General features: G+C 42.7%; 1 protein-coding gene and 1 long non-coding RNA gene across 2 annotated transcripts in view; both read left to right on the top strand.

The window, feature by feature from the left end:
* LOC127600074 (uncharacterized) overlaps positions 1-25139 on the top strand; it is an 84584-nt gene that overhangs the window by 57515 nt on the left and 1930 nt on the right. The gene's annotated exons all lie outside the window — the stretch shown is intronic.
* LOC127600018 (cytochrome P450 1A1) lies at positions 9417-13597 on the top strand. The gene is made up of 6 exons (XM_052064360.1): positions 9417-10657; positions 10965-11091; positions 11653-11742; positions 11814-11937; positions 12020-12106; positions 12184-13597. The coding sequence occupies exons 1-6, from the start codon at positions 9818-9820 to the stop codon at positions 12479-12481; spliced, it is 1566 nt and encodes a 521-aa protein (XP_051920320.1). The 5' UTR covers positions 9417-9817; the 3' UTR covers positions 12482-13597.

Raw genomic sequence — 25139 nt, forward strand, 5'->3', positions numbered from 1 at the left:
TTGAAAAGGGACAGACGGAAGGACAGACCGCGTGCGGGACGACGCGCAATATATATATATATAGATGCAGCACACATGCCATGCATACGTGATGAACAATGTTAATATTTATTTGATGATAAATTGTCCATCCGGCAGGTGAGCTGGTGCCTCTACCGATTGACTTGGGCCACGCTGGACCAGTGGATAAAAACGGGTGGATTTTTCTGCTTAATACAGATTCCATCCATCCATTTTCTGGTCGGCTTCATCCTCACAAGGGTCGCAGGGGGTGCTGGAGCCTATCCCAGCCGTCTTCGGGCACTAGGCGGGGGACACCCTGAACCGGTTGTCAGCCAATCGCCGGGCACACACAGTCACGAACAACCATCCTCACTCACACTCGTGCCTAGGGACAATTTCGAGTGTTCAATCAGCCTGCCACACATGTCTTTGGAATGCGGGAGGAAATCGGAGTACCCGGAGAAAACCCACGCACGCACGGGGAAAACATACAAACTTCACACAGGGAAGACCAGAGCTGGGATCGAACACACGACAAACTCAACCTTTTCCAACTCCTTCCTTCCACTATTGAACAATGCACACTAAAACAGCATTCTAAAGCCCTTTTCACACTGCACTTAGTAGGGCTCGGCGTGCCGTTGACAACATTTTCTTTTCATGAGTGTCGTCATCCTGACTTCAGGCAATTTCATACTCCATTCTCATAAGCTGTTGTGAAAAAGGGACATGAAATGGCATTTTGAGACAAATTGCAGGTCCTGTCTTAATTCAGTGTTAAGGCATGTTTGCAAAAATGTCCACTAGAAGGACTCTAATTTGAAATGTTTGTCTTGTCGGCCCGAAAATGACCAACCGGCACATTTTAAACATCCCGTGAAGCCTCCCCCGTGCGACTTTGCTTCTACCGAGCTGACAACACGGCAATTATTCCCCTGTGGAAAGTCATAACTCTCCTCAGACATGCAACTTGAAAATGTTTTGCTCTCACGGCACTTTCCCCACTTCCTCCCTCCCCTCCTTATCCTCTTCCTCGAGTATTTGCACTCACTTATGACACCTTAGTAGCACAGAGTCAGAGGTGACAGGAAGATGGATGACCGAGATACTTCCGCACGCAACTATTGTTACGCGCCAGCTCGTATGGGGGCTGTAAAGGAGGGAGCTGGCGAGGTGGGTAAGGGGGGACCATTAGCTCAGTTACTAATCTGCTATTTGTGCCAGGTCAGGAAGGGAAGGTGATCTACTTGCACGCGTGCGCCCACACAAACACACACAGACACACACACACACATACACACACACGTCACATGGTAGAAGTATGTGTCCCTGTGGTGTTTGTTTTGCGTTCAGGCTTGCGTGTGAAGCGTGCTGCTTGCATGTGACCCCCGCTGACCCCGGTGGGGGCTCCTGTCATGACCCCCCCCCCCCCACCAGGAAGAAGAAAAAAAAATGGCACATCAATCAACAACAGCAGCGTTCGCGACAAGCTAACACTTACTGCCGGAATGAAACGGAGTATTGGAATTGGTAGAAAGGAAATGGTTAAAAACGATTTTAACACACGGGTAAAATTACCCATTTAAAAATCTGACCTAAAAGACAAATAAGCAAAAAAGGAAAAAAAATGTTTTAAAAAATTGCAATTTAAAGAATCTACCCCCAAAATGATGAACAAAACTTGGAAAAAATGTCACATAAAACATATTACCTGAAAAAATGATTGCAAATTAGAAAATGTAAAAAAACAACAACACAAAAGTAAATGACCTACAAACATTCTGGAAATATGAATTCAAATTAGCCAGAAGGGTATCAATTACAAAGCTAAAGTAATGAATAGAATTCCAGCAAAATATGAGCAACTTAAAAAATAAACTCAATAATCTGATCAAGATAAGTAAATAGCGGTCCGTGGGCAGCTTGTGGCCCCTGACCACACTCCGAGGGGCCCATTGATTAAAGACCCTTCAAAAAAAAAAACATGAACCAACTCTGAGGACATGTCTTCAATTGTCTATTCAGAGTTTCGCTTGCTGTCAAGCTCAGACTAAGCGAAGAGAGTCCCGGGTTAGAAAACATAAGCTCCAAATTTTCAATTAAATAACTTTTGTTGCTAAAATTGTCCATTAGAGGGCGCACTGACGACCACTTCAACGACCACTTCCCACTAGCTTAGTATTCTGAAATTCTCTATCAGGATTTGACATCTGAAGGATAAAAGACATCCGAGAGCAAAGTTAGCCGACTTCAGGATGAATGTCCGCTTTGCACTGTGAAGAAGATGTTCACATTTGGGTGGCATTTCTATCATAAATAGTCCCACAAAAAAGTCTCGAGAAGCCAGGCCTGAAAAGCCGCCGGGAGTTCACTTTTATTCATTCCAGTAGGAGCATGAAGCCACATTCCAACTCATCTGCTGTTGTGTGTGTCTTGATGTTTTCCCTGCAGCTTACCCTGGCTAGCTTGCTAACAGTAGCGGACCCGCCTCACTTCCTGCGGGGGAACATGTGATCACTTTAATCTGATTAAGAAGCTTCTACGAGTCATTCCTCCACTGTGCTCACACCTCTGCTATGTGAACTTACTGTCCAATTGTGTGGCCTACTTACACACGCACACACAAACACACACACACACACACGCACACACAATAAAACAAACTGCTCATTTGAAGTTGACCTTTTATTGTGGCAGCCAAAGGCACACTTGTGCAATTAATTTGTTGCACTATGTCAGCCAAATGGTGGACTTACCGGATACTGAGTGGTTTTTCTGACTGAAAATTTAGTTATTTTCCATATTTTTCAAACATATGCAACTTCTCCTGAAAAATATAATATGGAAAAAAATCTAAATGATTCAAAACATGACCTTATTTTTGACATTTTTTTTCAGATGTGCAACTATTTTCCCTCAAAATATTCAACTTTCTACATAAAAGTATTAGGAATTCTCAATAATACAAACGAATATATAAAAGAATATATAATTTGTTACATTTATTATTTTTTTCCCCTCAAAATATTAGTTCCATGACTTTCCTTGAAAATGTCATTTTTGAATTCTCAAAACTATGAGCTTCCCACCTGCAAAATATTTTTTAAAAATTGACAAAAATACAAATTTTCTTACAATATGTATGTTTTAATATGACATTTTTCCTCAATTTTTTTTTCTTGGAAATATAAAACTTTTTCCTTGAAAAGTTTAAATCCTCTACAGCCCCCCCCCCCAAACCCACTACAAAAATCTAATACAATGCTATTTATTTATGGATATTTTTCCCTAAATACCTTTTCCTTGAAAATCTAAGAAAATTCAAAAATATACTCTAAAATCATCTCCACAAAAACAATTTTCTGAAAAATATTTATTTCTTCCAATTTGTGTTCTAAAAAATGCACCGCCCCCCAAAAAAACTCCCAATAAATTCAGCTTTGTCGCAAAATGGACGTTTTTCCTTTTTTCTTTGAAATTGTGACGTTTTAAAAGACGCTTTCCCTCAAAAGTACTTTTTTTTTCATTTAAAACAAAACCCTAACCCTAACCCTAACCCTAACCCTAACAGACAGCTTTTTTTCCCTTGCAGACATAAACATTTTTCCCTGGAGATATACCGCTTTTTGTGCCCAACGTAACACATTTTTTTGTCGTAGACCCCAGGGGTGTTTTCCTCGGCAAAATCAAACTATCTGACTGCACTCCATGGCAACGCGGACCACGAAAGCGAATCCGGTGCAGTCGCACACTTGTGACATCATCTTAATCCTGATTTGTTCAATTTGTTTTGAAAGAGCCCTGTTCCTCGCTGCCTTCTCGTGTTGCATGAGTCCGATGAGCGAGGAGCTGAGTGGCACATTGCATGACTCCAAAGCCGCCAGATCCTCGCCTGCTCCGCTCACACACTCGCACACGCTCACGCACACACGCACAGATCGGAGTGGTGGTCGTGCGTTGTTCTTTGTTCTGCCAGTTTAAGAGCCTTGTGTGTCTTTTGCAGTGGGTGCCGCCTTCGCGTGACTTGAGCCGGCAGATTTAGGATTGTCCGCAAGTCCGAGACCCTCCCCTCCCTCTGGACCCAGCCTCCGCTTCTCACGCAAACGCAGCCGCACGCACGCACACACGGACACACACAGTACTCTCTCTCTCTCTCTCTCTCTCTCTCTCTCTCTCTCTCTCTCTCTCTCTCTCTCTCTCTCTCTCTCTCTCTCTCTCTCTCTCTCTCTCTCTCTCTCTCTCTCTCTCTCTCTCTCTCTCTCTCTCTCTCTCTCTCTCACGCTGTCCGCATGCACCGACCCTCTGGACAATAACAGTTTAACGCCCCTCTCTACCTTTGGCCACGCTATCGTAATTAGCGCGTTTTGCTTTGATGGACGTCACGTGACTTGACTGTTTTGTTTTGATTTGGTTTTTTTTCCATCCATTTCAGCTATTTGGCTCATCTGGTGCCACTATTAGCCTATTTGCATTTATTTGTACGTTTATTTACACACACATTATGCTACATATTCATTTGATTTTTATGATCTTTTACAACTGACGTCACCAGTGTCAAGTCAAGTCAAGTCATCGGTATTTATAGAGCACTTTCAAACAGCCATCGCTGCATAAAAAGTGCTGTACATGGAGCAATTTAACATGCACAATAAACAGTAAGACAAATCGGTAATAAAGGCGGTAGAAAGCAACAAACAAAATCAAGAACAAATTGTGCATCCTGTATCATTGCAAGTATAAAAGTATAAAATGCGACTAATCATTTTTTTCTTAATCTTATTTTGACTTTCTTTGTGAATTACATGGAAGAATAAAATATTGCTTGTATTTTATTTCATATTTTTTTACCTGTTTGTGTTTTTAAATTAATTCTGTTTTTGTTATTTTATTGTGTTTTACTCATTTTTTTAACTTAGAGCTTTTTAATGTAATATTATTGCTTACAATAATTTGATGGTTTATTTTATTTAAGCTTTAAATTTATATTAATATGAATCGTAATGTTTATGTTGAATATTAATATTAGTCATTGTATCGTTTTGAACTATTTATGTAGATGCAATCATTGTTACTAATTTATTGTAATATTGAATGATATTTGAGCTTCTGTTTTGCTTTTTTGTTTTTTTTTAATTCTGGGTGTTTTTCATTTTGACTTTACATTACCGCTTTCAAAATAAATGTATTTCATTTTAAGAGTTTTATTTCATTTTTATTCCAACATTAAGTTCATACATTATTTATTTTATTTTATTTTATTTTATTTTGTTTAGAATAAATTGTTTACATTTTAACAGTTTAAGATAAATTTTATTGATTTATTTTATTTGTCTTTTCTTCATCCTGAATTTTGCTTTTGAAAAATGTTTTTTTGTTTAATATCAATTTTTGTCCCCTTTGGGGGGGTATTTTTTTTCCCCTCTGCAGACAAATTTATTCTTGGGATCAAGAACATATCATGAGGATGAATCTTGTGTTTTTTTTAATTTATTTATTCAATTAAAGTATGTGTTTTGTTTATTCATGTTTTATTTATTTATTTGTGCTTACCCGTTTATATAATTTTTTTCAGTTATTTAAAAAAATATTTTTCATGTATTTACTTATACACGTATTCATTGATTTGTCTATTTATTGTTAATGGTCAAGATGAAACCTTATTTTAAAAAGAAAAACTGTTTGGCTGTGTCAAGGCAGGATTTGCAAATAAGCCAATAAGAACAAGCTACAGTATGCATATCGCTATTAATATTAATGCGATGCCACAAAAATGAAACAAAGCAGATTAGAATATAACAATTCACAGTTTTGGCTTTGTTTTTGTGTGTGTGCGTGTGTGGGTGTGTGTGTGTGAGTGTTTTATTTGTTTGTTTCATAACGCTTGTTGTTGCACAAGCTTGGCATGGAGAGCTTATTTTTGCACGAAAATGCCACATGTGCAACTAATCCTTTCAAACTTGAGCATAAATCATTAACTGTTTGATCAAAGTTCTTTACATAGAACCCCATCAGTTCAGCGGTTTCGCTTGAATTTAAATCCGAATATCATGATGGAAAAGATAAGAGAGTAAAGTTTCAATGTTAGGAAATGTTAGCATCGCAATTTATATCTTGCCACACCCCCAACATTTTTTCTTGCGACCGTGCAGCGTTAATCTTGCGACATTACAACATGATTTTCATGGCACGAGAACTTCTCGTTAAATTAGGTTTTAAAAGTAGAATTATTACATCTTGAGTCTTGTAATATTACATTTTTTCAAAATTAAGCCTATCCCTCGTGACATTACATTCTTATAACTTTACTTTTTTTCATTCTGGTATCACAACTTTTATTCTAATAACACTCCAGTTTTTTTTCCTCAATTAAAAATTCTTAACCGATGACATTATATTTTTGTTGTGACTTTTTAAAATTCTCGTAACCTTTTTTGGGGCGTGGGGGATAACATCCTGACTTTGAAATTGCAACATTTTTCATTCTAACTTTATTCATTCATTCATCTCCCGAACCGCTTGATCCTCACTAGGGTCGCGGGGGGTGCTGGAGCCCATCCCAGCCGTCTCCGGGCAGTAGGCGGGGGACACCCTGAATCGGTTGCCAGCCAATCGCAGGGCACACAGAAACGAACAACCATTCACACTCATACTCACACCTAGGGACAATTTAGAGTGTTCAATCAGCCTGCCACGCATGTTTTTGGAATGTGGGAGGAAACCGGAGCACCCGGAGAAAACCCACGCAGGCCCGGGGAGGACATGCAAACTCCACACAGGGAGGCCGGAGCTGGAATCGAACCCGGTACCTCTGCACTGTGAAGCCGACGTGCTAACCACTGGACTACCGGGCCGCCTCTAACTTTATTCTCATACATTAATGTTGAAACCTTTTTTTCTAGTAATCTGGCGACTTTCTTGTGTTAACAATTTGACTTAATTCTCATTACGTTGTGATCGTATTTTCCTGAAATTCTGACTAATCATGTCACACTCAATTTTGTAAAATCACAACTTCAATCTCATAATTTTGTTACTTCTGTGAAAATGTTGTAACATTAGCATTTATTAACCAAATATAATGTCAATGTCGTATAATGTCACCTTTATTCTTGTAACTTTCCGACTGAAATGCAATGTATTATATTTTTCTCAAGAAACATTCCATTTGAATTCTCCCAACATTACGTATTTTTCTCGTAACATTACGACTTTAATCTTGCAACATTGTGTTTTTTCCCTCATTTTCTTCATCCTTCTAGCAGTGCCACTTTCATTTTTGCAACTTTACTTCTGTTTCTCATTACTACTCATTAGTTCTTTCTGTCTAGGTTAGGTGGATACTTAAAAAGCCAAAGGGAACAACAACATGTGATTTGGCTTTCATTTTCTTTTTTTTTAATATCGTTTCAACTTAACCCTTTCAGGTACAGCGGTTACTACAGTTGACAGTTTATCATGTTACCAGGTCACAGGGTGCATAAAAGGGTTAAACATCAAAATGACAGCCAATCAATGTCCGATTCAGGCTGTGACTAACACCCTCAACTACTCGAATACAGGAAATCAACACGTGAAAATGGATATTATAAAAAGGCACCGACAGACACAATAAAGTTAGAGATTAAAATTTAGATTAATGCGATTAAAAAACATAATGCGCTGAAGACGACTGTAATTAATTATTTGCAATTCATGTGATAAATTGACAAATCTAACATTTACATCAAGTGTTTGTTTCCTAGCTGCATACAAACCATTGCGCAAAATGATCGCAATTGAAATGGTCAACCCTTGCACTTGCACTGACACACTGAATCCCCACCCCACACCCCTACTCCCACCCCACCGGCCCCGCTCCTTCCCAGCATCGCCACCTCAAAGGGGAGGTGAAGGTTTGATCACTGCGCTCTCACGCAACTGGTCAATGTTTAACTCGGGCTCACAGGTACTAGCACGCGATGCCATTCGACCTGAGTGCTTTATCGGGACTTAGCGCTGCCTGGGTGGTAGATGTTGTCACTGATGCCCTTTCTCAAACAGACCCCCCCCCACCCCTTTCCCCCTCACCCCAACCCACCCCCAAGTTCTCCCTCGGACTTTTAGTCTCCACGTGCACGATTGGTTTCAACCCCCACGCTTGCTTATCCCAGGCCTTTTCCCTCAGGCCGAGGTGGTGGTCAAAATTGAGTAAAATGCAACAAAATTCAAGTATTGAAGGCACACACAAAAACAGCTGCAGTCATTGACATTTGTTGGATTTGCAAGGGGTTTATCAAACAAAGCATCACATCATGAACCATAAAATGATATCATTATCGCTTTAGCGACGGGGATATTAGACTGGCAGATAAGTTCTTATCGCGATGTTTTGCTCTTCAAATATTAATCTTGTAACGTAACGACTATGATATTTGCAACATTGCAACTTTTCTTCCCTGCACATCATCCGTCTGTGGCGGTCTGTTTCGACCTCCTCCACGGGCTCCAGCAAATCAGTTTCTTCTAGCGCAAAGTCAAGGACTGTGTACCTTTTGCAGGCCAATTTTAAAGGGAATGACAAGACGCGCTTCTATTGGCAGCCAATCTAGTCGGCCGTGTTTGCAGCCCAAAGCGCCTTTTTATACTGCTTCAAGCGGTGTGCATCAGCAAAAATACCAAAACGAAGTCGAGCCCGCCCCTGCGCACATTTACCTCACACCTCGTGCCAGACTTGAGCTGGTAACATGGATCGAACCCCTTAACTTTATTGTGGTAACACCACAGTTGAATTCTCACGTTATTTTGACAGCAGTACTTTTTTTAACAACCTTTTTTTCATTGCATTCATTTTTCATTCTCGTGACATATTATTGTAATTACGACCCGTAACTGGTAACATTCGATTTTTATTTTCACAAAATCACAGCTTTAATCTCGTAATGATTTATTTGATAACATTATGATTAAATTAGGTTAGGCAGATTTACTGTTGCTTGAATCCAACCAAAGGAAATTGTTCATTCTTGTAACAATTGCTGTTTCTGGTAACATTCTCCTAACATTCTAACATTGCATTAAAACTTTTTTTTCTCTCTCTTCATGCTACATCTTTATTTTTGTCACTCTACGACTTCTATTTTTTTTTTCCAGTTAAATTGCTCTCACACAATTTTCCACTCATGGTAATTAGACCAATAACAGCCCCGCGATGACTTCATCAAAGAAGGCCATGATAAAGCAATAAACGTTTGTTACTTTGTTGCATGCCGCCGAGCGCATGCATTAGAGAGCTTTCGAAACATGCGATCACACAGGCGCACACCGCACACACACCTTTTCAGCGCACTAGACTTCATTCATGACAAAGAGAAGGAGGGGTGATTACATCACGGGCTGCAGCCAATGGAGTGGAGGAGCACGCTATAAAGCAGAATCCCATTCTCTCTTTTGGGGACACAAGGAGTGTGAACTTGGGTCTGAGCACTATTTTGACATCTTTGGACTCCTCTTGGATTGCATTGCTCATCTCTTGAGGGTAAGTTGACTTTCTGCACCACAGGCTTCACAAGTGTCTCACGTGGACTCGAGTGAGATAGAGATTGGGTCATCGGAGGAAGTTTGCAGATGTTTAGCTGTATCTCCACTGTTAAATTTCTGTTCGTTTTTTTACATGCAATGCATCACATGTGGGGTAAAATAAAGTGCAGTCCTCATTCGTTCTCCACAGCACCTAGTCGACATGTTGCGCAACCTGCCTCTGCCCTAACACACCTGTGCCTCCTCTATTTCCAGGTGCTTTGATTTTTTTGCAGCCAGAAATAATAAGGACGTTGCCATGGTGCTAATGATACTGCCGTGGGTGGGGGCCGTGTCCGTGTCGGAGAGCCTGGTGGCTTTGACCACGCTGTGTCTGGTCTACCTGTTGCTGAAGTACCTCCGCAGCGACGTTCCGCAAGGGCTGCGGCGGCTCCCGGGGCCCCGACCCCTGCCGATCATCGGCAACGTGCTCCAAGTGGGCAAAAGGCCTTACCTGAGCCTGACTGCCATGAGCAAGCGCTACGGCCCCGTGTTTAAGATCCAGATTGGCATGCGTCCCGTGGTGGTGCTGAGCGGCAGCGAAACGGTGCGACAGGCGCTCATCAAACAAGGAGAGGACTTCTCGGGCAGGCCCGACCTGTACACGTTCCGCTTCATCAACGACGGCGAGAGTCTGGCCTTCAGCACGGACCAGGCAGGTGTGTGGCGGGTCCGTCGGAAGCTGGCCTACAGCGCCTTGCGCTCCTTTGCCACCCTGAATGGCACCACGCCGCAGTACTCCTGCATGCTGGAGGAACACATCTGCAAGGAGGGCGAGTATCTGGTCGAGCAGCTCAACAAAGTCATGAAGGCCGACGGCAGCTTTGACCCCTTTCGCCACATCGTCGTCTCTGTGGCCAACGTCATATGCGGAATGTGCTTCGGCCGCCGCTACGACCACGACGACCAAGAGCTTCTGGGCCTGGTCAATCTCAGTGACGAGTTCAGTCAAGTGGTGGGCAGCGGCAACCCAGCCGATTTCATCCCGGCTCTCCAGTACCTGCCGAGTGCCACCATGAGGGCATTTGTAAGCCTCAACGCCCGCTTCACCGACTTTGTAAGGAAGATTGTGGTTGACCACTACACCACCTTCAACAAGGTACCAACTACCAATCTTAAACCACCGTTTCTTCCATTTTGTCATACAGTGTTCCCTGGCTAGACAGTTTAACACCCAGACTCTATCATACATTTGATTCCTTTGTTATGTTCAAACACATTTGCACTGTGTTTGCTTTAATCACTGTAAATGTGTTAACAGCATAAGTAGTCGGGTAAAACTGTGCACGATAGCTGTTTTTTTTTACATGGATAAATATACAGGGTGATTGTGAACGATATCCTCGACAAAACAAAAAATGTTTTTCGCTGTGCTGATTAGAATTGTCCCAATGCTTCACTTTCAGGACAACATTCGCGACATCACCGACTCTCTCATCGACCACTGCGAGGACAGGAAGCTTGACGAGAACTCCAATGTCCAGGTGTCGGATGGCAAGGTCGTCGGGATCGTCAATGACCTCTTTGGAGCCGGTTGGTTGGAGCTCTTCTTTCTACTTCGACCATGAGTAGAAGCAGTTGCGCATGCCGCCCATTTACATTGCTTTGGGTCAAGCTGCAGTGGCTAGAATGAGGCTCAAGGAGATCTCCAGCGGCTCGGATTTTGGAGATCTTCTGTTGTTAGGTTACTGGAGATCTCCGGTGGCAACTAAAGATTTTCTTGTCTGAAGAGGCTACTGGAGATCTTGTGTGTTCTAGCTACGGGAGATCTCTGGTCTCTAAGGGACCAGTGGTCTTCCATGGCTGCTACAGGAGATATTTGGTGGTTAGGATCTAGGTTGATAAGGCTATTGGAGATCTTTGTAGGCTAGTGTGTCAAAGCTACTGAAGATTGGGAGGTGGCATCTGAGACACGGGAGATTTTCAGTACCTAAGCCACCTGAGTCCTCCGGTCACTTCAACACTCTAGTCACTGGAGACCTCAGATGACCAGAGTCCAGATGGTTCCTACCTGCGGTTTTGGTCTTGAGGCTATACCAGTGCTGATTTAAAGTCACCTCTAAATAAATGAAATTAAGTTTGATTGTCCCCTAGGTTTCGACACCGTCTCGACCGCCCTGTCATGGTCAGTCATGTACTTGGTGGCTTATCCGGAGATGCAGGAAAGACTTTATCAGGAGCTGAGTAAGTCCCTGAAAGTGGAATTCCCCCTTCTGCGTCCTGGCAGACTATTCACTGAATCTTTGCATTTGCAGAGAACAAAGTGGGACTTCACCGCTCTCCTCTTTTGTCCGACAAAGTCAACCTGCCCCTCCTGGAGGCCTTCATCCTGGAAATCTTTCGTCACTCATCATTCCTGCCCTTCACTATCCCCCATTGGTAAGGTTAATTTCACGGAAGGCGTCCAATGCTATCGCTGGGCTAGCGTGACATTTAATACATGACCTTGCTGTCTTTCCAGCACCACAAAGGACACATCTCTGAACGGCTTTTTTATTCCCAAAGACACCTGCATCTTTATCAATCAATGGCAAATCAATCAAGACCCGTAAGTAGAATGCAAACTTTTTTTATCGCCCGTCTGACAATGAAGACTTACCACAATGCTTGCTCTACAACTTTCAGTGAGACCTGGAAGGATCCATCCACCTTCAACCCGGAGCGCTTCCTGAGTGATGATGGCACCGAGCTCAATAAGCAGGAGGGCGAGAAGGTGATGCTCTTTGGCATGGGCAAGCGCCGGTGCATCGGCGAGGTCATCGCGCGGCACGAGGTCTTCCTCTTCCTGGCCATCATTGTGCAGAGGCTGCATTTCCACACCATGCCCGGCGATCCTGTCGACATGACGCCCGAGTATGGCCTCACCATGAAGCACAAACGCTGCCACCTGAGAGCTACCATGCGACCGTTTAACGTGCAGTGAAGACAGAGCGGAGAAACGTCTGTATGAACGATGTGCGGAGCTGGGAAAATAAGCAACCGCAATGGCTATCCCAGTGATGTACAATGCGTGTTATACTGCATTTGAGTTCATATTACCCGACGGCTTCACCTTAAATAATCATTCAAATCTGATCTGAGCAAAAACATAGTGAATAGGTGAGTTTTTCGGAGGCTACATTTCACCCCTAAAAAAATAAGTGACCCTGGAGTATCGGATTGCAAATAAGCAGGGGAATACTCTTCTTCCTCTGGACCAATTTACTGCACTACTTAAGCAGCCTATTGAAGCAGGAGTTTGGCAGCAATCTTCTGGCGTTTCAGGAAAAGCGAAACAAAAAAATGCGAATAGGTGTTAAGTTCTGAATTGCCAACCACAAATGTGCAGGGTTTTACTGTACTCCTCTGTGTGTGATATGCATTTTTATTTAGATCCCGCCTCCCCACCCAGTCTAGCAGTTCAGTCACTTTTAGTGACTTTTGGACCAAATGCTATTGTAATAGCAGCAACACGGATTGGTCATGATGCCACTTTACAATTCAGCAACAGTCATACTGTAATATAACAAATGACTTTTAACATATATATATGGCTCACACAAACAGGGTCATATTTTCAGAATGTAATGTACAGGCGACATTGAAGCTATATTTTTTACCGGTGTCCTTGGTATGGTTTTGAGTCCCGCTGCTATTCTATGACTCTGAACAAAATACAAATGAGCTTAGACCGTTTGTAATTTATAACCCAATATAATGTGGACGTGAGGACACTGAAGCTATATTTGTATCCGAAAATGTGACATTTGTGTTTTTATTAAGTATTTTGTAAAGCAATTTTATGGGGCTAATATTTGTATATATTTGAGGGGAATTTATTCTGCTGTGTGTGTGTGTGTGTGTGTGTACGTACATGCGTGCATCCAGATGTGTGTGTGTGTGCACACGTGTTGATTTGAATTTGCAAGAATGCCAAAAAGTGATTTTTTTTTCTGTAATGCAAGAGTAAGCTAGTAGATTTTGCATTTCTATTGTTTTATGATTACACGTGTAAGTGAACATGTGATGGTTGACACAATAAAAATATGTTTTATGAAAACTGACCATTTTCTTTTTTATATCGTTTTATAATCCCATTTACACTTCTTGCCCCCCACCCCCCATACATATGCATATGCCGGAAAATTGCAACATTTGCTGGAATAAAAAGCACTTGCATCAGAAATGTATTGTTTCAAAGCAGATAGCAGATTATTTTGCAGTCATTCGTGTATTTTCGAACCTTTTATTTTGTTGTATTTATCCAGCTTCAGTAAAAAAAAAATTCCCATTATTCTTGACATGATACGCTACACAGTAAATGTGTCTCCTTGATAATAAACAGTGACATAAATATTCAACACGGTATACATCGTAACAGTAAGTTACAGCATGAGCTAGTGCAACTTAATTTGTACAGCATCTTATTTTGTAAATGTGTTGTGCCCGGACCACAATTCAAAACTGTGGAAAAAGCCTGGACATTGAATGAATTTAACATACCTGCTCTGCATAAATCCACACCATATGTCCCTGTTCCCGATGTTGCTTTGCATTACCATCAACTAGTTTGGGGCCTTTTGAAGGGTACTTTTGGGGCTTTTTGGCTATATTTGGCAAAATGGTCGGTTGCGTGTCTGTAGGCTGTTGCACTTAACTCAAACAAGAAGTATGAATGCCACTGGTAGGTAAATATTAATTGTATGTGTATTTAAAAAAAAATCTAGCCCCTTTTCTTGAAAGAGATAAATAATTTATTTATTTTGCTTCAGAAATGCTACATTTTTTTTCAAAACAGAAGAGCTTGATAACAAAGTGCATGCCCCACACCATTCTTATTCGATTGCTCATTGAAATCAATGGAAATTGCCCATGAGTGAATGTGAGTGTGAATGGTTGTTTGTTTGTACTGTCCCCTTTCAGTGACTACATTGAAAAAAAATAATGAGTTGAATTTACTCAATTTGATTTTGTTAAGTGGCTGCACACAATCGAATCATCTGGATTTCGATAGCTAGATAGTCTACTTAAAAACAAAAAAAATTAAGCTGTATCCAAATGATTTTATTTCTTGATGAAATACATGCTGTTTTATAATACATGCTGATTTATATAGCGCTTTCACAAATAAAATTGAGTACATTTTATTTCATTTTTAAAATAGAAATAAAAGAGAAGGATGGAGCTCTGTGCAACTTATTTTCTATAAAACACAGCAAATTAGTTCATCTTGACTAAGAACTTTGGGGAACAAAATCGCAGACTATTTTCTGGAAACATCCTTTATTATTGCAAGCATGTGTATTGTGTTCATTTCTAAAAACAATGTGTGGTCGTGTTGATTAATGTTGTGTCTTGTGCTGCGGCAATAGGAACAAGGGGGCAGTGAGGCCAAGGACCGCCCCAATGGTGTTTGGTCTATTTACCGCGTGCTGAGATTCTCTGGGGGGGATGTGGAAAGGAATACAACGTGCACCAAAAAGCACAATAATGGAGGTCGGCAGCCGTCCATTTCCTGAGGTAGCATTCGGGTGCCAAATGATTTTAAAGGGTATAAATAACTGTTACAGGTGTCTTTTAAGTGAATTTTTAACATCCACTTTACATAAAAACAAGAAGCGGGTTTGAAGAAGATTTTTTTTTTTTTTTTGGTTAATACACACGCTTGGGTCTCTGGTGTGTCTGATCATCCATCAAGTGTGAAATGATCAAACCACACAATTACTTGGAGGTTTTGCTTTATTTGTCCTGATATCAAACAGGCTTTGAAATATTTTTTTCCTGGTCATTAAATGTATGAAATGTAGGAAAGAGGACTGCTGCACCTACAGTTCTTTTTTTTTAAGTAGAGTTGCACAGGTGACGCAAAATGACCTCTGCAAATTCTGTTCATGTTTTCTGTTTCTCAGCTAGGAATAAAGTCACTTGTAATATCGGCACAAGGCTGGTCAGAAAAGTTGTGAAATATAGCGACCAAACTACTTTTGTAAACTAGCTTCTCTCCGTTTGCAGGGATGGGAGCATTTTGCCGTCCTCGTCTTCTGTATGTGGTGTAATGCTATAGGTCAGCCGATTATCTTCAGAATTAAAAAGCCAGACCCTCCATTGGCACAGGATATTCGGTACAGTCCATCACTTGCATTAGATAGGCTTAAAACATGTTATTTAGGCCAGACATTTGGGAGAACTTTTCTAATTGCCATACAAGGATAAAAGTCATGCATGGTGACTTTTGAATTTTGATTATTTTTTATTTATCCATCCATCCATTTTCTGAACCGCTTGATCCTCACTAGGGTCGCGGGGGGAGCTGGAGCCTATCCCAGCTGTCTCCGGGCAGTAGGCGGGGGACACCCTGAATCGGTTGCCAGCCAATCGCAGGACACACAGAGACGAACAACCATTCGCACTCACACCTAGGGACAATTTAGAGTGTTCAATCAGCCTGCCATGCACATTTTTGGAATGTGGGAGGAAACCGGAGCACCCGGAGAAAACCCACGCAGGCCCAGGGAGAACATGCAAACTCCACACAGGGAGGCCGGAGCTGGAATCGAACCCGGTACCTCTGCACTGTGAAGCCGACGTGCTAACCACTGGACTACCGGGCCGCCACTTTTTATTTTTTCATTTATTTATTGCTGACTCATTGTGAAAGTGAATTTCCTTTTATTTTATTATATATTTTTTTGCTGATTCATTGTGAAATGAATTTCCTATTTTGACATCATGGGAATCACACACTCTGTGACATTGGATTTATTTTTAGGCCCGATGAACATAACAGAAGGAAATGTGACACAGTCACATCGCTTACGTTGTGCAATTTAGTTTTTTTTCTCATTCTCAGTAAGAATGTCAAGCGCGAACTGCAGCAATGACTTGCAGATTTTGGTGACAACCCAAGAAAAAACGAGCTGTTAGTATGTCTGCAAATTTACTAACTACTTTTCCATGGCATGCGAAGGATATGACTAATGAAGAGCAGGACAAAGTGAATGGAAACCAGCCAGAGGAAAACAATGTCAGGCGGGCAATGCGACGTTGATAAATTCTTACCAGTTGACTGGCTATTGTTCTTTGTGTTTTCACAAGGAACAATTCAATATCTCGACAAAACCCAATCTGACAGACGCAAAGACATGACTAAATGTTTGTTTTCAGTGGATTTAAAAAAAAAAAAAATCAGGGCTGGTCTGCGTCTTGCTGATTGCTCAGGAGCTAAGCCTGCGTGGGTTTTCTCCGGGTACTCCGGCTTCCTCCCACATTCCAAAAACATGCATGGCTGGGGATATATACATATATATACTGTATATATATATATTTTTTGTTTTTTTTTTAAAAACCTTTTCAATAAATAAAAATGAAGACAGTTTTTGCTAGGTTGCTTGGTCAACATCCCCTTAGAATGCATGGCTCGGCATTCTGCGATAAGCGCAGATAAGCGTTTTCCAAGGGTCAGCAGGAAGCATGTGTGCACAACTCATCGGTTAAACTCACTTTCACACACAATGGAGGAGGTCACTTGTGGATCACAAAATGGCATCCGAGAATAAAGCATGCACTTTTTTGGGAGGCAAATTCCTTGTGTGTTTTAACATATTTGACCAATAAAGATTAGTCTGGGGCGGCCCGGTAGTCCAGTGGTTATCACGTCGGCTTCACAGTGCAGAGGTACCGGGTTCGATTCCAGCTCCGGCCTCCCTGTGTGGAGTTTGCATGTTCTCCCAGGGCCTGCGTGGGTTTTCTCCGGGTGCTCCGGTTTCCTCCCACATTCCAAAAACATGCGTGGCAGGCTGATTGGGCGCTCTAAATTGTCCCTAGGTGTGAGTGTGAGTGTGAATGGTTGTTCGTTTCTGTGTGCCCTGCGATTGGCTGGCCACTGATTCAGGGTGTTCCCCGCCTACTGCCCGAAGACAGCTGGGATAGGCTCCAGCACCCCCCGCGACCCTAGTGAGGATCAAGCGGCTCGGAAGATGAATGAATGAATGAATGAAAGATTAGTCTGATCCTGAGTAGGGGTTAGAGTTGGCGTACGGGAAGGACTTGGGTATGATCGGGCAGTGGAGTTAAGAATATGGGTTGGGGTCAGATAGAGGTTAGGGTCGGGCAAGGTTTAGTGTTGGGGAATTTTTCCTATTGTGTCTGCAGTCCTTAACTCCTTCCAGTGTATTTGTTAAAATACAGTCAGGGAATTATTGGGTTTGTGTTTGAAGAATTATTCACATTGTGTTGGCAAGACTTGACTCCTACGAGTACATATTGGTCAAATGCTTGAGCACCACACTGAGAAAAGTCCTCCTGTGCATCCAACACCCCCCCCCCCCCCCCCCCCCAGTCCCGATTCCCATAGCGTGCTAGCGGCTCATAGCAAAGTTCCTCTCTTTACAATACGTGTGTGACTAAGATCAATAAACATTCCTCCCTCCCATTGGCTCTCTGCTAGTTAAGAGAAGTCCAATGCCTTTCATGCCTCTGTGTTGTCCCCCCCCCCCCCCCCCAATCAGCTCAGCACAGGAAACGCGCACCCGCCCTTGCACCCCGAACAGGAAGCAGTGTTGTCCCAGAGTGCTTGGAAACGGCCTGCGCGATATCAATTGTGGAAGTTTATCTTGGGGAGTTTTTATTTTAATCTCCCGCTCTCAGGCGTGAGGCTGGCCAAATTGCACTGGGTCAACGTGCCTAGAGGCCCGGGCGGGGTCGCCGCCTTTACACGCGATGCCATGCCATCCTGAGAAGCCCCATCGCTGATCCCCCGACCCCCCCTAACCCCCCTCCTCCTCTTTCCTCAGCCACAAACAAGGGAAAGCAGGGTGGGCCCTTCAGGAATTTTCCTGTGATATCATCCATTGATCTGTGTGGGAGAGCACGACGGGAAATCTCCAGAGTTCAAGTGGGAATTTTATTCTCAAGTCCAACCAGTCGACCACCGAAAAATACACACAAAGTGAAGATGCGAGACATGCTTTTGAGGGACAGCGAAGAGACCCACACCCAAATGAACAATGTTCTCGACAGTGTTCATCCTCGTCTTTTGTAGTTTTTGCTGGGCTTTGTCAAAAGTAGAAGCTGCCAGTTAATGGCTTGGAGCGCTGCCTACTTCCTTTTTCATACGCCGATGTACGGCGTGACAAAACATTTCCGAGCCAACAATGACATTGTTGCTTTTGCTAATAACGTGGCATGGCCACTGCCTTCACAGGTGAGCGTGCCGATTCGCCATCCCCTCCCTGACCCTCCCCTCACTCATCGGTGTTAAGAGGCACATTTTGGGTCACTTTTAGAAAAATGAATTTTTCCGCAAAAAAAAAATAATAATAAAATATCCTGTCTGTCTTTGTTGTTTTGGTTGTATGTTAGTTTGGCATTTCTTTTTTTTCTTTTCACACCTTGCGTGACAGTCCGCAAGGTTTTGGCTGTCACAATGTCAAGTAGCGTGTGACTTTACTTCCCCGGCTCATGGTTAGCGTGCGAGCTAAGGGCTGAAGGCCAGGTTTTTCCAGTTTTTCTTTGCTTGTTTTTTTTTCCCCTCACTTCATTTCACTTTGCTTGCGTGCTTACATTTATCTAAACTTTACCAAGTAGTAGGTCACTTGGATTGGTATATCGGCAGCAATCGGGGTCGAACCGCAAGCTAATATTTTCTTCGCTGGTTCATCTCTTTCAACTCGGAAAGAGTGATATGGCCGATTTTGCTTTCTCTGTCCTGATACTAAACGAGCTTCGAAAACATTTTTTTTCAACAAATTGAAAAACGAAACCAGAAATAATAGAAAACATTTTTTATTTTATTATTTTTTACAGAGAATGAAAAAATGAGTGTCGCCTCTTACATCACACCCCATCCGGATCTTTGTTCGAGTTGAGCAAGGCAAACTCGGCAAAATATTTCCAGATTGGGAGGACATAACTCTCCAAGATTTGGATTAATCTCCACTTTTGTAACATCTAAATGGCCACTGTGCGTTTGTCTATGTTGAGCATGATTGACTCTGGGATTGCCTTGAGCAGGGCGCCTTTCTGGTCACATTTAATAACCACGCGAACGTGATTTTGCTCAGGATGTCTGTTTCTTAGAGAGAATTAAACATTGATTGACACTTTTGTGAAAAGACGTTACAAGAGGGGTCAGAAAAATCGCTGACATGGCAGCACTGCCTGTGCTTTTATCTACTATCACTTCTGTTCACAGCCATGCTGTTAGTATAAGCATTGAGTGTCATCAATGACAGCAAAACACATGCTGCAAAAAAAATATACATATCTTGTAAGTCTCTGACCCCCACCACCTTCCGGAAAAAAAAGTTTTTTTCCTGAGAATGGTATCCTTGTAAATTAAAATCCCAAATCTCTAATCTTGTGTCATTGCTACATTTTTATATAAAGGGACACATATGTTAGATGTGTATAAGATTTTATAATACAATACAATACAATACATGCTGATTTATATAGCGCTTTCACAACAGCGGCAGCTGTAACAAAGCGCTTTACAAAACAGTTAACATAAAGTAAAATAATAAACACAACACATAACATAAAACACGGACAGTCATGCAGTCCTAACCACTTTTCCGTCACACGCTTTGTTGTTTGAAGCAGTTTGAGAAGAAAGAGGAGAGAATCAAAGTGTCCTTTAACCAGTGGATCAGAAACGTCATGCTCAAATTATATTAAATTAAATATTAATTATATTTTTTATTTTTATTTTATTAATTATATTCATTCATCATTCATTCATCTTCCGAGCCGTTTGATCCTCACTAGGGTCGCGGGGGGTGCTGGAGCCTATCCCAGCTGTCTTCGGGCAGTAGGCGGGGGACACCCTGAATTGGTTGCCAGCCAATCGCAGGGCACACAGAAACGAACAACCATTCGCACTCACACTCACATCTAGGGACAATTTAGAGTGTTCAATCAGCCTGCCACGCATGTTTTTTTGGAATGTGGGAGGAAACCGGAGCACCCGGAGAAAACCCACGCAGGCCCGGGGAGAACATGCAAACTCCACACAGGGAGGCCGGAGCTGGAATTGAACCCGGTACCTCTGCACTGTGAAGCCGAAGTGCTAACCACTGGACTACCGGGCCGCCTTATTAATTATATATTAAATTATATATTAAATTAAATTAAATTATAATGGTAAAATGTGATGTTACGCACCAATTGTTTCCGTTTCCAATGTTTCCTAAAGGGACGAATTTATTTGAAATTTGAACAAAATGGTTTCCACGGTGGTTGAAAGTCCATGATACCATCACCCTGTCACTGTTTAGCATGAGGGTGACTTTTGACTTTCTCTTCAGGAACCGGTGTGCCTTGCATAACCTAACACACATATACTGTTACATGATAAGTGTGTGGCACGACACGGCAGGTCCAAGGTTTGCATGATGCATGTCAATGTGAAGAAGCTGACGAGGTGGGAAGCGGAGAGCAACAGATTGATGAACGCTCTGACAACATTTAGACTGCCAACGTTTGCAATAGGGATTCGTCTTTGGAATGATTTGGTGAAACAGCCTCAGAATACAAGACAAAAAAATATTCCCGAAGTTATTCAAATCAAATAGCGTTTTTTTTTATACTATTTTATTATTTATTTTTTACGGGTTTTTTTGTTTGTTATTTTTTTTGTGCATGTTTTTTTTTTTTAATATATTTTCAACCCACACCCTGTGACTGTGTTCGGAATTAACCAGTTGCATTCAAACTCAAATTAAAAGTTGGAGTCAGCAGACGCTTCCTCTGATTAATGAGACCATAAGTTTCGATGTTCTAGTATACCTTCCATCCATCGATTACCTGATCCGTGAACCATTATATGGACGTTAATCAGTTTTGTTTATTTTACCAGATGTTCACTCAATGCGTATCTTAATTCAAATATGCGATAAATTTGTGCGACAGCGTAATGGTTAGTTTTGCAAGAGCCCAAGGCAAAGGCAATCATTACCTAGTTCTTCACAAGGACATGCTAGTTTAGATTTTTTTTAGTTTAGATTTAGTTTAGATTTTTTTTTTACTTACATAAGAAACTCTCCTTTTGTTTCTCCATGATGGAAGTGTTCCCGTTAACGACAACGGCTCGAAAACACCAGTAAACCAATCACGGCTGCCAACTCCATTGCAGTCTTCTTCTCTAGTGGAGTTGAACCTGTGAACATTAATCAGCAACATCTGTCCTCTAGTGGTGACCGGTGCAATTACAACTTAATTGCTCAGTTGCTCTTCAATAATCGGCAATGCGACATGACATACTCCACACGCCGATCGGTGGACTATTTGGTCCAAACGGCCCAGCGGTCATAAAAGAACACCAGAGAAGATGACAACTGTGCTGTAAATGCGCTGCCCTCCAGCGTCTTCCTGACATGGCAGCACCACGCGGAATGCATGCTTGTGAAAGTCCAAATTGGCCCACATCCAACCATCATGTGTGAGCTGTCAGCAGTGGTCATGCTTGAGGGAGCCCTTCCAAGCACACGTTTATTTTAGCTGCGCCGCATACTCACGACTACCAGCTGCAGCTCGCTGACGGACGACTTTGTTTTTGAACATTTGGAACGCAAAAATCAAAGACAACTCAGACACCATTGGGGCTCTGATGTTGATGATATGTTGATCAAATAAATGTGACAATACCTGAACGGGCCTCGTTGTCTTGAAAATGATGTCGTTGTCCAAAATGTATTTCATACACCAGGCGATGGTGCTGACATCATTTAATTATCCAATAGCGGGAAGCCGGGTTGCTGTGTGAAAGCGCACACAGTTGAAATATTGAGCTGCCGGAGGGATTATTATTATTATTATCATTATTATTATTATTTACTGGCGGACCGGTAGTCCAGTGGTTAGCACATCGGCATCACACTGCAGAGGTACCGGGTTCGATTCCAGCTACAGCCTCCCTGTGTGGAGTTTGCATGTTCTCCCCGGGCCTGCGTGGGTTTTCTCCGGGTGCTCTGGTTTCCTCCCACATTCCAAAAACATGCGTGGCAGGCTGATTGAACACTCTAAATTGTCCCTAGGAATGAGTGTGAGCGTGGATGGTTGTTCGTCTCTGTGTGCCCTGTGATTGGATGGCAACCGCCAGCCAATCAGGGTGTCCCCCGCCTACTGCCCGGAGACAGCTGGGATAGGCTCCAGCACCCCCCGCGACCCTAGTGAGGATCAAGCGGTTCGGAAGATGAATGAATGAATGAAATGAATTATTATTTACTGTTCAAACGTTTAATATAGGTGACTGTAAACATTTAAGCAGCTGTGGACTCAGGCGTGGCGATTTTGTGGGATGTACGTGAGAAAGAGGCCCAAAAAATAAAATAAAATACAGCACTTAAATGTTCTCTTTTTGCGTCGGCACGTCAACAATAGAGCCAAAGCGGTGTCGTGTGAACGGCCTCTTACCTGTCAGAATACTTAAGCGGCAATTAGTGCACACGATTACGACTCCCACTTCCTGCTGGCCTAACACTCCAAGCAGCCGTTTGCATGACAAGAGGTGCTTGACTCTTCCTGTCGCACCCTCAGCAGTATTTACGGGGGCCAAACGATAAGCGGCAGGGAATAGGGTCAAGATGAGGAGCCACATGTGCTCATGCGATTGTCTTGTGCGTGTTTGCGTGACGATCGCGAGCGTGATGGTGTGCACACATTACTGGCGGGGCCATCAGGTTCTTGGCGAGCGAACTGAAAGGTCCACGGGGGGCCATTATGGACTTAACAGGCTCCCAGCAGCGTTAGTTGTCAAAGACATCCTGAGCCGGGCAGTTCCCTGCAGCTTGACTTTCATTGCCCTGCTAATGTGCCACTAGCAGGGCAGCACGGGGGGATTAGCGAGGGGTCTCTTTAAAACAGGGGTGTCAAACTCATTTTGGTCGTGGGCCACATTTTAAGTTACCGTTTCGGAGGGCCGTTATCACTAAAACCAGAAAAAAAAACGTCAGTAATAACGATTTATTCAACTATTGTTTCAGTTACCGTAATGAGAGTTTGGTAACAAGAAAATGCTGGCAATATCGCTCTTCTTTATTAAATATGAGAATTTTAAATTTTGGTGGAGATTTTAGCAAACATCATGGAAGTTGATTTGCTTTCGCAGGCCACATAAAATGGCGTGGCAGGCCAGATCTGGCTCCCGGAACCTTGAGTTTGACACCTGCGCTTTAAAAGGTCACCAGTTTGCACAGAAACAAGATTGTGTCATTCGTAAAAGACAGACATACGTGCCTGGTATTATTCATTCATTCATTCATTCATCTTCCTAACCGCTTGATCCTCACTAGGGTCGCGGGGGGTGCTGGAGCCTATCCCAGCTGTCTCCGGGCAGTAGGCGGGGGACACCCTGAATCGGTTGCCAGCCAATCGCAGGGCACACAGAGACGAACAACCATTCGCACTCACACTCACACCTAGGGACAATTTAGAGTGTTCAATCAGCCTGCCATGCATATTTTTGGAATGTGGGAGGAAACCGGAGCACCCGGAGAAAACCCACGCAGGCCCAGGGAGAACATGCAAATTCCACACAGGGAGGCCGGAGCTGGAATCGAACCCGGTACCTCTGCACTGTGAAGCCGACGTGCTAACCACTGGACTACCGGGCCGCCCGCCTGGTATTATGTTATCTATATTCGGAGAATGCGTGAGAACCCAGCGCGTGGATAATGGCTTCTTAAAACCACATAAGAGATTGCGCCTCAGTTCTTTGAATGTAGTCAAAAGTGCCGGACAGGTGTTTTTTTTTTTTTTTTTTAAGGGATCGGTATCCTGCTACCACTCACAACATTTTGAAAATTGATTTCGGGTGGTGAGCGGAAAAGAGACAAGAGATACTGTATGACAATACTTATTAGCACAGGAGCGCATTAGTAGTTCTAAGGCAAACCCTTAGATCAGGGGTGCCCAAAGCTTTTGGATCAAAGATCTACTTTTCGATCAACTAACCTCACGGGATCTACCCTTACCGGCGCGCGCATGCACACACACACACACAAATTTAAGATTTACCTGCTTTATTTTATTTTTTAAATATATTTTTTTAGTGAAAATGAGACTGATTAATGTGCAGTGTATATTAACACAAAAAATATATTACTAACATGTACAAAGACACACAAATGGTTGTTTGTTTTTTTTCTTCTCGACACTCCTCGGATCTACTTGGGACCTGTCTTAGATCTACCGCTAGATCAGGATCTACCTAATGGGCAGCCCTGCCTTAGATCCCTATCCAGCATGTTTTAAATGTTTCCCTCCTCCAACACACCTGATTCAAATGATCCCGCCAGATCTGAGAAGTCTGACAAGGATCTTGAGCATCACGTGGCATTCGATGAATTTTCACCTATCACTGATTGGCCTGCCCAAGGTCTGCTCTCGAACCGTTGTCTTTGTAAAGTATCACAATAAAACGGTAAATCGGGGTCATTAATCATGCGATAATTCCCTTGAAAGCTTTTGTTGCTCGGCTGCTTGAACCTATGTTGCGTCATCCCACAGTCGCGAGGTCAAGTGCTGTGGTCAAGGATACTTGAGGACAACGAGGTGGGGGGGGGCAGTATGAGCCTTCACTGTTTGGGCAGCTGGAGTGTGGG

Source organism: Hippocampus zosterae, chromosome 4, assembly GCF_025434085.1.
Source record: "Hippocampus zosterae strain Florida chromosome 4, ASM2543408v3, whole genome shotgun sequence".
NCBI lineage: Eukaryota > Metazoa > Chordata > Actinopteri > Syngnathiformes > Syngnathidae > Hippocampus > Hippocampus zosterae.